This window comes from Elaeis guineensis, chromosome 1 (genome assembly GCF_000442705.2).
Source record: "Elaeis guineensis isolate ETL-2024a chromosome 1, EG11, whole genome shotgun sequence".
Lineage (NCBI taxonomy): Eukaryota > Viridiplantae > Streptophyta > Magnoliopsida > Arecales > Arecaceae > Elaeis > Elaeis guineensis.
The window spans coordinates 165,839,360-165,851,320 of NC_025993.2; the positions used below are offsets into that span (position 1 = coordinate 165,839,360).

Sequence of the window (11,961 nt, forward strand, 5' to 3'; positions counted from 1 at the left end):
AAATAATAAACCGATTGATCAAATGAAACGGACCTATTCAATCAACACAACGAACCAGCAATAGTGCTGAACTAAACTAGATGACGTGACAATGATGAAGCAGGATGGGATGATGTGGCCAACATGTGGCAGATAATGTGGCAAGTGATGTGGCAAGATAGGCAATGTGGCTGATATGTGCCTAATGATGCATCTGACATGTGGCAAATGATTGGCAAAATGGGTCAAAACTGGTCCGACGTGTGAGGGCGCGTGCAGTGGAGTTGGGTAGTCCAATTGGAGCAACTAGATGGATGATCAAGAAAATGACCGATGGTAGTTACAACAGTGAAAGCTTGCCAAAAAGTTGCCACTGGAGCACTTCAGAAGGAGGAGGTTTCCGACGAGGCACGTGAAGGATAATGCGGCAACGGACAATGACCGGAATACTTGCACAATGCTCATTAGCGAACGTAGAGGCTAAACTATAGTTAGATTGTGTCAGCATATTGGCGACAAAAAATCACTATATAGCGTATCGACGACGGTAAAGCAGTAACTCTGATACCATGACAAAATGAAGCAATAAACTACATTGCAGAAAGAAAAACTTTATTATATTACTTGAAAACAAAGTGCATATATATAGGGTATGTATACATTACACAACTAAGTATATATGAAAAGACTAATAAAGAAAAGATATCAAAGATACAAAGAATATACATAGAATATATTGGGTATAAAATGACCCCAGCCGAAGTTCGTAAGAGGCCGACTCTCTCAGGACTCTTCCGGCTTCCGATCTCGTACGGCGTCTTTCTGAACTTCTCCGGATGCCCGAGCTTCTACGGTACTCTCCGGACTTCTCCAATAATGAGCTTCTTCATTCGTCTGTCGGACTGCTCCAAATGCTCTTTGGGCTTCACTATCAGCCGATTTTCTACAGTGATCGACTATTCTCTGAATCTCTTCCAGACTTCCTCCTGTCACGATCGACTTTACTCTGAGCTTTTTCCGGACTTCGTCAAATGTCCGGACTTCTCCAGCAGCAGGACTTCTATAGTAACTAGACTCCATCCTAGTTCCTACAATGGTTGACCGCCTGCCGGATTTCTACTCCAAGCTCCTACAGCAAGCGGATTTCATCCGAGCTTCTACAGCAAGCGGATTTCATCCGAGTTTCTACGGTAAGTGGACTCCATCTGAACTTCTACAGTAAGTGGACTTCGTCCGAGCTTCCACGGCAATCGGTCTCCATCCGAGCTTCTAAAGTAAGCAGTCTTCTTCTGGACTCCTACAAGAATCGGACTCCGTCCGAACTTCTACAACAGACGGGCTCCAGCAGCCGGATTTCTACAGTGACCGACTATCTTCCGTGTCTTCCATGCCTCTCCAGCCATCAACCTTCAACAGCGCTAACCGAACTTCAATAGTGCTAACCGGACTTCAACAGTGCCAACCGGACTCCCCCAGCAGACGAACTTCCACAATGCTTTTCGGACTCTTCTATCGGTCAACCTTCTATAGTGCCTTCTGAATTCCGCTATCGGTCGACCTTCTGTCGGATTCCTCATGCGACCAGACCTCTCCAGCGGACAGTCTTCAGACAAGCTTCTACATCAAACGAATTTCAGACGGACTTCTCTAGCAATCAGACTCCAGATGAATTTCTCCAACAAAAAGTTTCCATCCAGACTTCTACAGCAGATGACTTCCGTCTGCAGCATCAACGCCTGAGGCATCCAATGATAGTTAACCCGTCAGCAACCTCGAAACATCCGAGCTTCTCTTAGATTGCTGAGACAGAGAACTATTCCGCTCTACCAGACGTCCCAGCCAAGCTTCATCCATCCGACCCGAACTCCCCTGTAAGTCGCGACAACGGACACCACTCCACTCTCTGTAACAAACTCCACGTGATCCCGAACGGCCCACTATCAGATAGTTACGGACGTCGCTGTCAATCGGTTATGCTCTCCCGCCTATAAAAAAGACCTCCCAGATACGTTCTCCTCTAAGCTCTAAATACTATCTCAAAATTCTGCTAAAATCTCATTCGAGTACTCCATTTCTGTTGAGGCAGAGTACTGACTTGAGCATCGGAGAATCTTGCCGGCGCACTCCCAACTCCGGTTTAGACTTTCTTTATAGGTTCCGACGGCAGCCATGATCCTCTCGACTCCAGCTTCTCCAGCATTGGCGAAATTCTGCACCAACAGATTTATCCCCAACTTCGGTTTAGACTTTCTTTGCAGGTTCCGACGGTGACCGTGATCCTCTCGACTCCAGCTTCTCCGGTATCGGTAGAATTCTGCACCAACAAAATATATGAAAAAATATTTTTAAAATTATAACATATTTTAGAATATTCTTAACAGATGCAATTTTGATACTACAAAAACCTTAGAACTACCAAAGCAACACAGCCTCTCGTATCTTCCCTTATAACAATATAAATGTCTCACAAGAGTTAGCAAAAAGCCAAACAAGTCTTCAAAGACCGGCAAATTGGTAAGTAGTGGGGAATGATGTCAAATAGCACAATGCAATAAAGAGAAGTAGGATAAAATATGAGTCAGCAAGAAGGAAAAAAACATAATTCAAAGTTTGACATGGAAATAGACAAGAATATTAAGTTTATCCGAGTAGCCATATGGTGGTCCTCCTACTTTTACGTTCCTACTAGTAATGAAGTCATCTTACCTACCATAAAAGATAAGAATATTAAGTTGTCCTTATGGGAAAAAAATAATGATTTCTACAATGTGAAAAAAGGCCATTTCTTATGTGGTGAATTATAAAAGATCAAATCATAGATCAATCATATTTACATGGACCTATGTTCCACAAAATGTGCACCCAGGAAGTGTTCGAGTTGTGACGTCATTATTTTAAGCCTTTTTACAGAGTATGTTTTGAGCTATATTCCACTCATTTGATTGGTCACAAGGAGCAGAACCTGTCCCATTATCCCATATCATCTTTTTGTAGCCCTATCTCCCCTTTGATGCATCTTTTAGGGAAAATAAGAGATCCCATCAATCAAAAATGTATAAAGAAGCATTTTATCAGCTTGAAAGCTCTATCCCACTGATCCCCGATAGCGCCTCACTTTTATTACCATTTCAAAAATCAAATTTACAAATATCTAAAGCTGATTACCCCCCTGAACTCTCTTCTGCAGTAGATACATCCCTCCTGATTCTACCTAACAAAAAATATTAATATATTTATCAATCTGCAGTTTTTTTTAAAAAAAATTCTAATTCTAAATAAATCATCAGTCAATGAATTGGTAGCAATGCATAAGTATCCATTTTCATGTGAATTAGGTACTTGAAATTTCAATACAACATGATCTCAGGGAAACAGCAAACAAACCACCACCAATCTCAACAACTTTATGAACGCCAAATCTCAAACTTATATCATACATTAGTAGTACTGATGAGACCTAATTTCAGAAGAAACTTTAAGGTTGTATGATCTTGCCTTTTCAATTATTCAAGAAATGGAACTTCGGCAAGAAAGCATATTGACAACAGGTCCCTGACTAGCTCCATGTCCAGATTCCCTAACAAAAAAAATATCCTTAGAGGTTGCCAGTGCATGGAAGACTTCAGGGTCCCTTCAACAAACCACTGTGGCTTCTCCACCACCAAATCGATGTCCCAAACTCGTTTAGCACTCTTCATCTAATGAGATACAAGGAAGTCCCACTGAAGTCAGACTCCATGATTATGCATGCTCTATGGTCTTATCTTAAATTATCGATACAATGACCCTCTTGCAGCAGCCCTCAAGATTCACTAGCGGATGTCTGATGTGAAATGCATGGCACCAGCAAACCACCACCTGGTATGACGATGCATGAAATCAAAGAACTTGAAAGAAATATAGCAGATCTCAATGTCAAATAATCTGTTCATACAATTGTTATATGCAACCTGCTTTAACAGAAAAGTCAGACATGAAGCTGATATCACTGATACATCCAAATCAAACTCATAAAGCAAACTTCGTATATGGTCTGTGAGAATCGGGTGACATGTGTTCATACCACAAATTTCACAAGCTACCAATATCTGCAGGAAGCAGGCACTAGAGGAACAATTGCAATTGATAACCACCTGCTTGCCACCTGTTTAACAATCAGAATAATGGAGCATGTATTGCTTTAGAAAATTGATAGAGGATTCCTACATTTCAAAAATATGTGTTCTTGGTCAATCCACATAAGGTAGCACACAGAGAAAACATGATCTCACCATTTATAAGATGGTTTGGAGAATGGTTCTTTTGGAAACATTACTGAAATTATTGTAGCTCAAGTTTGGAAATGTATCAGTGCAGTTCTGAGAATACAAAAGGCAATGCTGGCTAGACAGGATGGCCATTGTGGTGGACACTTCTCAGATTGATATTACTCCTGCTGATTTTGTGCTTCGATTCATTTTTATTTTTCAGTATGATGATTATTTGATAAAAGGAATAGTAACAATGTAAAGAAGAAAACTAAGACAGCATATGTCCTAAGAAGATGCAACCGCATTTAATAATCTGGCAGAGTTTGAGTATATTGGAAAAGACTTAACCCACTTGCTCAAAAATAAACTACTATATTAGAGTCTAACATGCATTGACTGCCTTCAACTAGCGCAGGAAATGAAACTCAAGGTCATGGAATTTAATTCCAGCGTGCCGGTTTTCATTCCGAGATTAAAAAAAAAAAAACTCAGGAACGTAGAGTTTCTTATTCTCCATTGGTGATCAATTTTGAGATTAACTTACTTATCTCATAAATATTTCATTAAGATAATTTCTGGAAGCATTCTGAGCAACAACATATTTTGCCACAGATTTCTGCAACTTCTGCACAAAGAGCCAAAACTTGTGGAAGTGAATAAAAAGCCCAGAGGTGGCTTTACCGTATCAATATCATCCACCATCTTATCCTCTTTGCAGCCTTGCCTACCTTTTCACTTACTCCAGTCTCGAGTGAATGGTTGGACATCCCTTATAAGGGCTAAGAATCAACTTCATTTCCTAAAATTACAATTTTCCCACATGAACTACCAAGTACATCAGGCTGCTTATTCCTGAAAGGGTTATTGCTCATTTTGCTTTGTAGTGACATAATTGCCATGAGAGAAACCAGATAGCCATGAAAGGCCAGAAGAAAAATACTTCAGTCATCTACGACAGCACGAAAGTACTCACATGTTTAGTTTTTCTAACTTCTTGTGGTTATGTTCGCTCTAATTACTCCAGAGATGTGTATACAGTTTTATATCCTCTCATCAAATGCAGTTTTCCACTAAGTAAAAACTTCAGATATAAGTAGGCTTCGTAACTGAATTTACAAGTTAAAAAGAAAAAAGTTTGAAAAGAGTACAAACACAAGGAAAGAATACTTAAACTTGTATAAAGGAACAGTAAACCTTGTAAAGAATGGAACAGAAAACAAGCATCACTAAATATACCAAGAATAGAGTCTTGTAATACTGCTATAAGTATGTTAGATCATTATTATTACCCCTATGAGAATAAGAGATGTGGTGACATATTCCAACAGCTGCTAGATCAGCTGGAGGACACCTTTCTCTCCTTAGGAGACGTTCCAGATCCAATCCTGCAGGGTGGCAAATCACCACCACTATTTCTCAAAAATGCGAGTTGTGGGGGCATATCTCATGTCATCAATAAGTCAAGAGTCAAAAGCATCATGTAGCGGGTCCTCATTGGTGAAGGAACAAAAAATAATCAATTCACAATTTTGCACTAACCATAGCAATATCGAGAAATGGAGGACTTACCAACTTACAGGGCATGCATGATGCACAGGCAATCGTTATGCTCAGACGAAAATTATGTCTTCTCTGTGAGCTGTGATCGGCAAACCTAAATAAGCTTAGCAAAATTATACTAGCAAATAAAAGAAAAGGTAGAAAGGCTAAAGATAAATGAATTACCAATAAAAAAGGTATATGCAAGAAGGACCAGCTTATTCTGCATTTTGTAGATGTTGCTTCTTAAGCACCCAGCTAATCATCAGCAGTGACAACAAGCATTAGTTCAGATCAGATCTTTGTGTCTTCTCTTTACTTTAGGCTGGAAGAGAAAAAGAGCTTTGGTTCACATGCTTCAACATAAAAGAGAAAATAAAGCACTAAATGCATCTAATACTGGAAATAGTGTTTGCTAAAGTTTCTTCAATTTTCCTATCAATAAAGATGAAAAAAGATGCATTCCATATAAAAGATAGAAAAAAACAGGAAGTAGGCTGACTAAAAGAAGAAGAATAAGAATGATATAATGATATGGGAAAAACAAAAACCAAGCCATCAGGATTAAAGATCACAAACCTTGAGTTTAACATCCTGACTATCCCTGGCCTTTATAGAATTGCAACATGTAAGAACCAGACAACCTCAACGATGCAATAAATGTCACACACACCTCACCTTATTTCTTGGTATTAATTCTTTTCCTGCAATGCCTTAAATTATTTAATCTTCTCATTGCATTTGCCAACCCCTGATGCAAATTACTGATATTGTTTTGTGAAGATATTAAGCCTCGGTCTAGCATATCCTTCAAAAGTGTTTCTCCCTCAGTAAGTTTATTTTCCTTATAAACAGAATCGATGAGCACAGTGTAAGTTGTGATATTAGGCCAAAGGCCCTTATCCTTCATCTCCATGTACAATTTCCAGGCATCAGCAAGACGATCATTGGCACATAATCCCGTAATAAGAACATTGTAGGTAACAACGTCTAGCTTCAAACCATATTGTTCCATCACATCCTTTAAAAACAAAGCATCAGCAAGCATAGATTCTTTGCAAAGCCCATGCATAAGAGTAGTGAAAGTAGCAATTGTTGGCATCACTCCTGTCCGAAGCATGCCATCAAATACCAGCATTGCTTCTTCAAGCTTTCCACATTTACAAAGGCCTCTAACAATTGTGCTCTCAGCAACTTCATGGGGCACTAACCCCAGCTCTTCCATCTCATCTTTCAGTCTGAACGCCCCCCATATATCACCAACCCTGCATTTCCCATTAATCAATGTAATATAATGTGTACGTTTTGGAGAAATCCCTTTTTCCATCATTTCATGCAACACAACATATGATTGTTGCAGACAACCTTTTCTATTTAATCCATTTATAATGGCATCATAGGTGTCCCTGCTGGGTGACATTTGCAAACATTTCATAGAATTAACAAGTTTGAAAGCATTGGTCATCTGACTTTTCTCGCTGTATTTGGTAACAAGCATATTAAAGGTCAAGTCATCAGGAATAACACCACCTAACATCATCTTCTCCAAAAATTTTACCCCAATATCCATCATATCAGACTTGCAAAGTCCAAGAATTAGCGAATGGTACGTGCGATTATCAGGCGAAAAACCCATACTTAACATTGTCTTGTACAGATTAAATGATCTTAGTAGATGGCAATTTTTGACATATCCATGCATTAGAATGTTATAAGTAGCCAGATTTTGATTCAGACCTTTGTCCTGCATCATTGTAACCAACTCATCCACTTGTTGTATCATTCCTGCTCTTGAGTACCCATCAATCATAGCATTAAAAGCAGCAGTGTCAGGGTATAGTCTTTCTTTATTCATCATCTCTTCAAACAGGTATGAAGAAGCATTTAGTTGGCCTTCTCTTGCTAAACCACGGATCAAAGAAGTATAAGCAACATGATTAGGAAACAATGCTTTCTCCCACATCTTTTGAGACAGAAGAACTGCTGGAATAATCTTCCCTTTCCTGCAAAAGCCACTGAGAAGAATTGTGTAAGTGTAATTATCAGGTATCATGTTGCTTTCAATCATTTTATCGCATAAACTCAGAGCATCCCCTAAGTTTCCAGACTTGCAAATCTCTACAAGAAGTGTGTTATAGGTAAGATTATCAACAGCAAAAGGAATATCATGAAGTTGAATCAAAAACTTCTTTGCCTCTCTCAAGTTTCCTCCCCTACATAACCCTTTAAGTAAACTTCCATATGTAATACTATTTGGAAGATGACCCCGTCTAATCATTTCATCATAAATGAAAAATGCTCCTAGTGCATCACCCCGACTGCCATAACCATTTATTATACAATTGAAGCTAATGGAATCAGGAGAAACCTTCATCCTGGTCATATGTTCCATGAACTGCTCTGCTTCTCTCAACTGTCCCCTCCTGCAAAGAGCAGAAATTAATTGGTTACAGATGATCCGATCAGCGTATTGATCCATGCGACACATGTCAGCATACAAGCTCATTGCTTCCATTACATCTCCATCCTTGCAACAATGACAAATTAATGTTGCATATAATATATGATTAGGCAGAACTCCAGTTTTGTGCATCTTTGCTAGAATCTTCTTTATTTGGCTAAACTTACCCATTTTGCTCAAACCATTTATAAGTGCAGAATATGTGACAACATCAGGGTTAACCCCAGCCTCAAGCATACCATAAAAAAATTGTAAAGCCCTATTAAGCTGTCCCTCCTTGCAAAACCCATGTATAAAGATTGTGTACATAATACAGTTGATGTTGAGACCCTCCGACCTCACCTTTTCAAGAAGATCTACTGCAGCATCCAGCTCTGAAGCCTTGCGATAACCATTCAACAAAGCACCATAAGTAATCTCATTGGGCATTACCCCTGCAGCAACCATTTCAGATATAATCCTCAAGGCTTCATCAGTATTTCCATTTTGACAGTGCCCATTGATCAATATATTGTAAGTAATACAACTTGGAGACATACTAAGATTTAACATGTCATCGAAAATACGAGTAGCAACATTAATCTTCCCTTCTTTACAGAAGCCACTAATGAGAGTATTGTACGTGCTTTCAGTGGGAGAAACTTTATTCTCTCTCATCCTTTTTAACAATAAATAAGCTCTGGCACTCTTATTTATTTTACATAAGTTGTCGATAAGTATGTTATATGTGTACACATCTGCCTTGATGCCTTTTCTCTCCATGCAGTCCAACACCTTAAGAGCAGCCTTAAACCTTCCTTTCTTACAATGCCAATCAAGCAGTGTATTGTACGTTACGATATTTGGTGAATAGCCAGCCTTTTCCATTTTTTTTAAAAGACAAATAGCTTTCTCAAGCTTTCCGCCAACACAAAGAGAATTCAGTATGATATTGAAAGTGCTGACATCGGGATGGATCTTCCTGGTTAGCATCTCCTTGTAGAACAACCAAACTGAAGGTGTTCCCTCCTCCCTTGCAAGAGTTGCAAGAATGGCATTGCAAGAATAAACTGAAGCCGCAAATCCTTGGGACCCCATCAACCGAAATGTCTTCATAGCATCCTTGAGCAACCCTTCTTTAATGTAAACCTTAATCAAAAGATCAAAAACTGAAGGATTTGAATTGCAACGGCAGTAAGTATGCATAAGCAAATGAAAAAGGGAACAACATGGAATACCCATCTTCAAAAGATGTTTCAATATGGATTTTGCAGGCTCATACATCCGAGCCCGAACAAGTATATGGACTGTGATACCGTACATGTGAGTGATCTGATCAAAGTCCTGCTGCCGGATGATCCAATTTAGAAATTTCAAAGCTAGTTTTCCATGAACCTTTCTAAGTTTGGCCAATTTATAGTCCATGTGATTCAGTGACTCCCATCGATGAATGGTAAGCATCATGTAAATGCTATTCTCAATCTCTTGAGCTGTTGCAACAAAATGGAGAAATTTAAGGAAAAGCATGGCATCAAAAACTTAACAGAAAAAGGAAACAAAACCATGAAGAAACATTACAAACACTTGGAGTGCATACAGTTATAAGGTTAGCAGAACGGAATGCACCAACAAATGTCATCTATTTGAAGAAATAATATCAGTAGACTTCGTTAAAAACGTAGAAGAAAGCATCAAAGAATATAGAAAAATTCATACAAATCCATAACCCCTTGATGTAGGAAAACAAAATCATAAGACAAACTGATTAAAATTGAGCGAAATTTCCGTAATGAATCATGTTATTGTAATAACAAATAAAAGGAACCAAATACGAATTCCTATATCATATAAAGGTCCAGAAAAAAAAGGAAATTGAAACAAAAAAATTGAACATTGGCGACAATATAAAAGATGAAAGCAAAGACACAAGCATAGAAGGAATTTTTTTTTTTTTTAAAAAAAAAGATGTAGATAGATAGTTGGACGAAAAAAAAAGGAATAGAGCAATCTTACGATCACCACAACGAAGAAATTAAATACACAACTGACACCAATTCAAAGAAATAAACGAAAGAAAATCCTTTTTAAGGAAAACATTATTTTGTCGAAGCGAGGCGGAAAAGGAGGGAAATTAGAGCGTACAAGTGCGGGGTTCGCTACCCCTTTCGGGGTTCCTGCCATCTTCTCGCCTTGCTCTCGGAATGCCCGCGAAACCTCGGCGGGGAATCGAGCCAGGATTGGAGATTTTGCGGCCAAACGAGGGGAATCGAGTTGGGGTTCGGTAGCTCGGTCGTTGCATCTTGTGAAACGTCTCGATTGAGTGAAAAGATCCCGTTAGGGGTACCGCTACCGCAGGCAACCCTCGTTAAACGGCCATGGAGAGCGCCCAGATGGCAACCCCATAAGCATTCCTTTTTTGAATCACGACCATCCGTGTCCAAAGCGGGTGGCCCTGTGACCAAAGAGTGGAAGGCTGGAGGAGGATAGGTTATTAAAGCAGCTTTGGGGTGGATTTTTCAATATGGTTGAGCTTTTCTACCAAAAAAAATATGGTTAAGCTGAAAATTTTATAAGATTTATAGATTTGAATCACCCATTTAAGTATGGCCTTGCATCAATCAAATACCATCTAATGCGAATTTTGTGGAAAGAAAAAAAAAATTTCTTATAGACCAAAAACTGAAATTTGGACAAGCTCTTAGAAAATACAAACTAAATGGATCAATAAATCTGATTCATGCAGATGTTCAGCCCCATCTCGTAAATAAATCCAAACAAGCCTTTATGCCACTAACCTAGTATCAACTCAGAACTTGGAATTTGCATTTGTGAGATAAGTTCGCTTAAACATTGGGTTTGGGTAGCAACGTAAAATGGGATTCAAAATCTTATTAGATTGAGCTTTGATATAGACTATTATGACACCGGCATATACATGTATGTGCGGGTCTATATAATAATATTTATAATATATTCTTTTTTGCAGGGAATTCTTAATATGTTCTTTATTAATAACGTACCTCAATTGAGAAACTACTCTTTATCTCCCTTTTCCTCGCCTATCAGAACTTTTGTCAGGCTCCTTCTCTTATGATGGTAGCGGCGACGGGATATCAGTGAGCAGCTGGTGCAATGGTAAAAATGGAGGCAGCTGAAGGTAACCTTCCCCTTGCCATGATAAATTCTCCAACTTGGCTCTGCTCCTTATGTCATAGTCAAAACACAACAAATGCCTGATAACAATCCAAAACACGGCCAAACTTCAAACCTTATGATGTATACCGTCGTAAACTCTGGATTCAAGTTTGGATTTGGTGCATGTGATCTACGTTTGCACATAGGTTGGATATACGCTATCCAAATTCAATCCTTTTCCTGACACTAGTCTAACCAGAACCTAGCTATCAATGAGCCTGGTGGGGTCCCACGTAGTTCGGTTAGTAAAATTACTGGTAGTATATTATTAATTAGGATTATCCATAATTTAGTTTTAGATCAAAAATCAGTCTGAATCAAATCAAAAAATTGAATCGAAAATGAACCGAATACAGTTCGGTTCGGTTTCCAATTTTCATTTTCAAGAATGTCCATTTTCGATTCGGTTAAAAAATAAAAAATTCAAAAATCGAATCGAAAATCTAAATCATAATTTAAATTTATGATGTTTACTATTTTAAGAACTTATTGATTATATGGATGGATGACTGAATATTAAATTTTATTTATTGTTATAATTTGCTGTGATGCTTGATT

The 11,961-nt window shown here is 38.6% G+C and overlaps 1 protein-coding gene across 9 annotated transcripts; it reads right to left on the minus strand.

Moving 5' to 3' along the window:
* Nucleotides 1–617: 617 nt before the first annotated feature.
* Nucleotides 618–10,705, minus strand: LOC105060537 (uncharacterized). Of its 9 annotated transcripts, none has more exons than XM_019845801.3 (6): nt 10,351–10,705; nt 6,348–9,698; nt 5,955–6,093; nt 5,799–5,868; nt 4,043–4,123; nt 3,279–3,837 (listed from the first exon to the last, which is right to left on the minus strand). In XM_019845801.3, exons 1-2 carry the CDS (start codon nt 10,505–10,507, stop codon nt 6,448–6,450), a joined length of 3,408 nt encoding a protein of 1,135 aa, XP_019701360.1. In that variant the 5' UTR covers nt 10,508–10,705; the 3' UTR covers nt 3,279–3,837; nt 4,043–4,123; nt 5,799–5,868; nt 5,955–6,093; nt 6,348–6,447. The 9 variants fall into 9 exon arrangements, with proteins under 9 accessions (XP_073103268.1, XP_019701360.1, XP_019701359.1 ...); XM_019845800.3 differs by having other exon boundaries at nt 3,279–3,929; XM_073247167.1 differs by lacking the exons at nt 3,279–3,837; nt 4,043–4,123 and adding an exon at nt 618–2,293.
* Between the last annotated feature and the right edge of the window lie 1,256 nt (nt 10,706–11,961).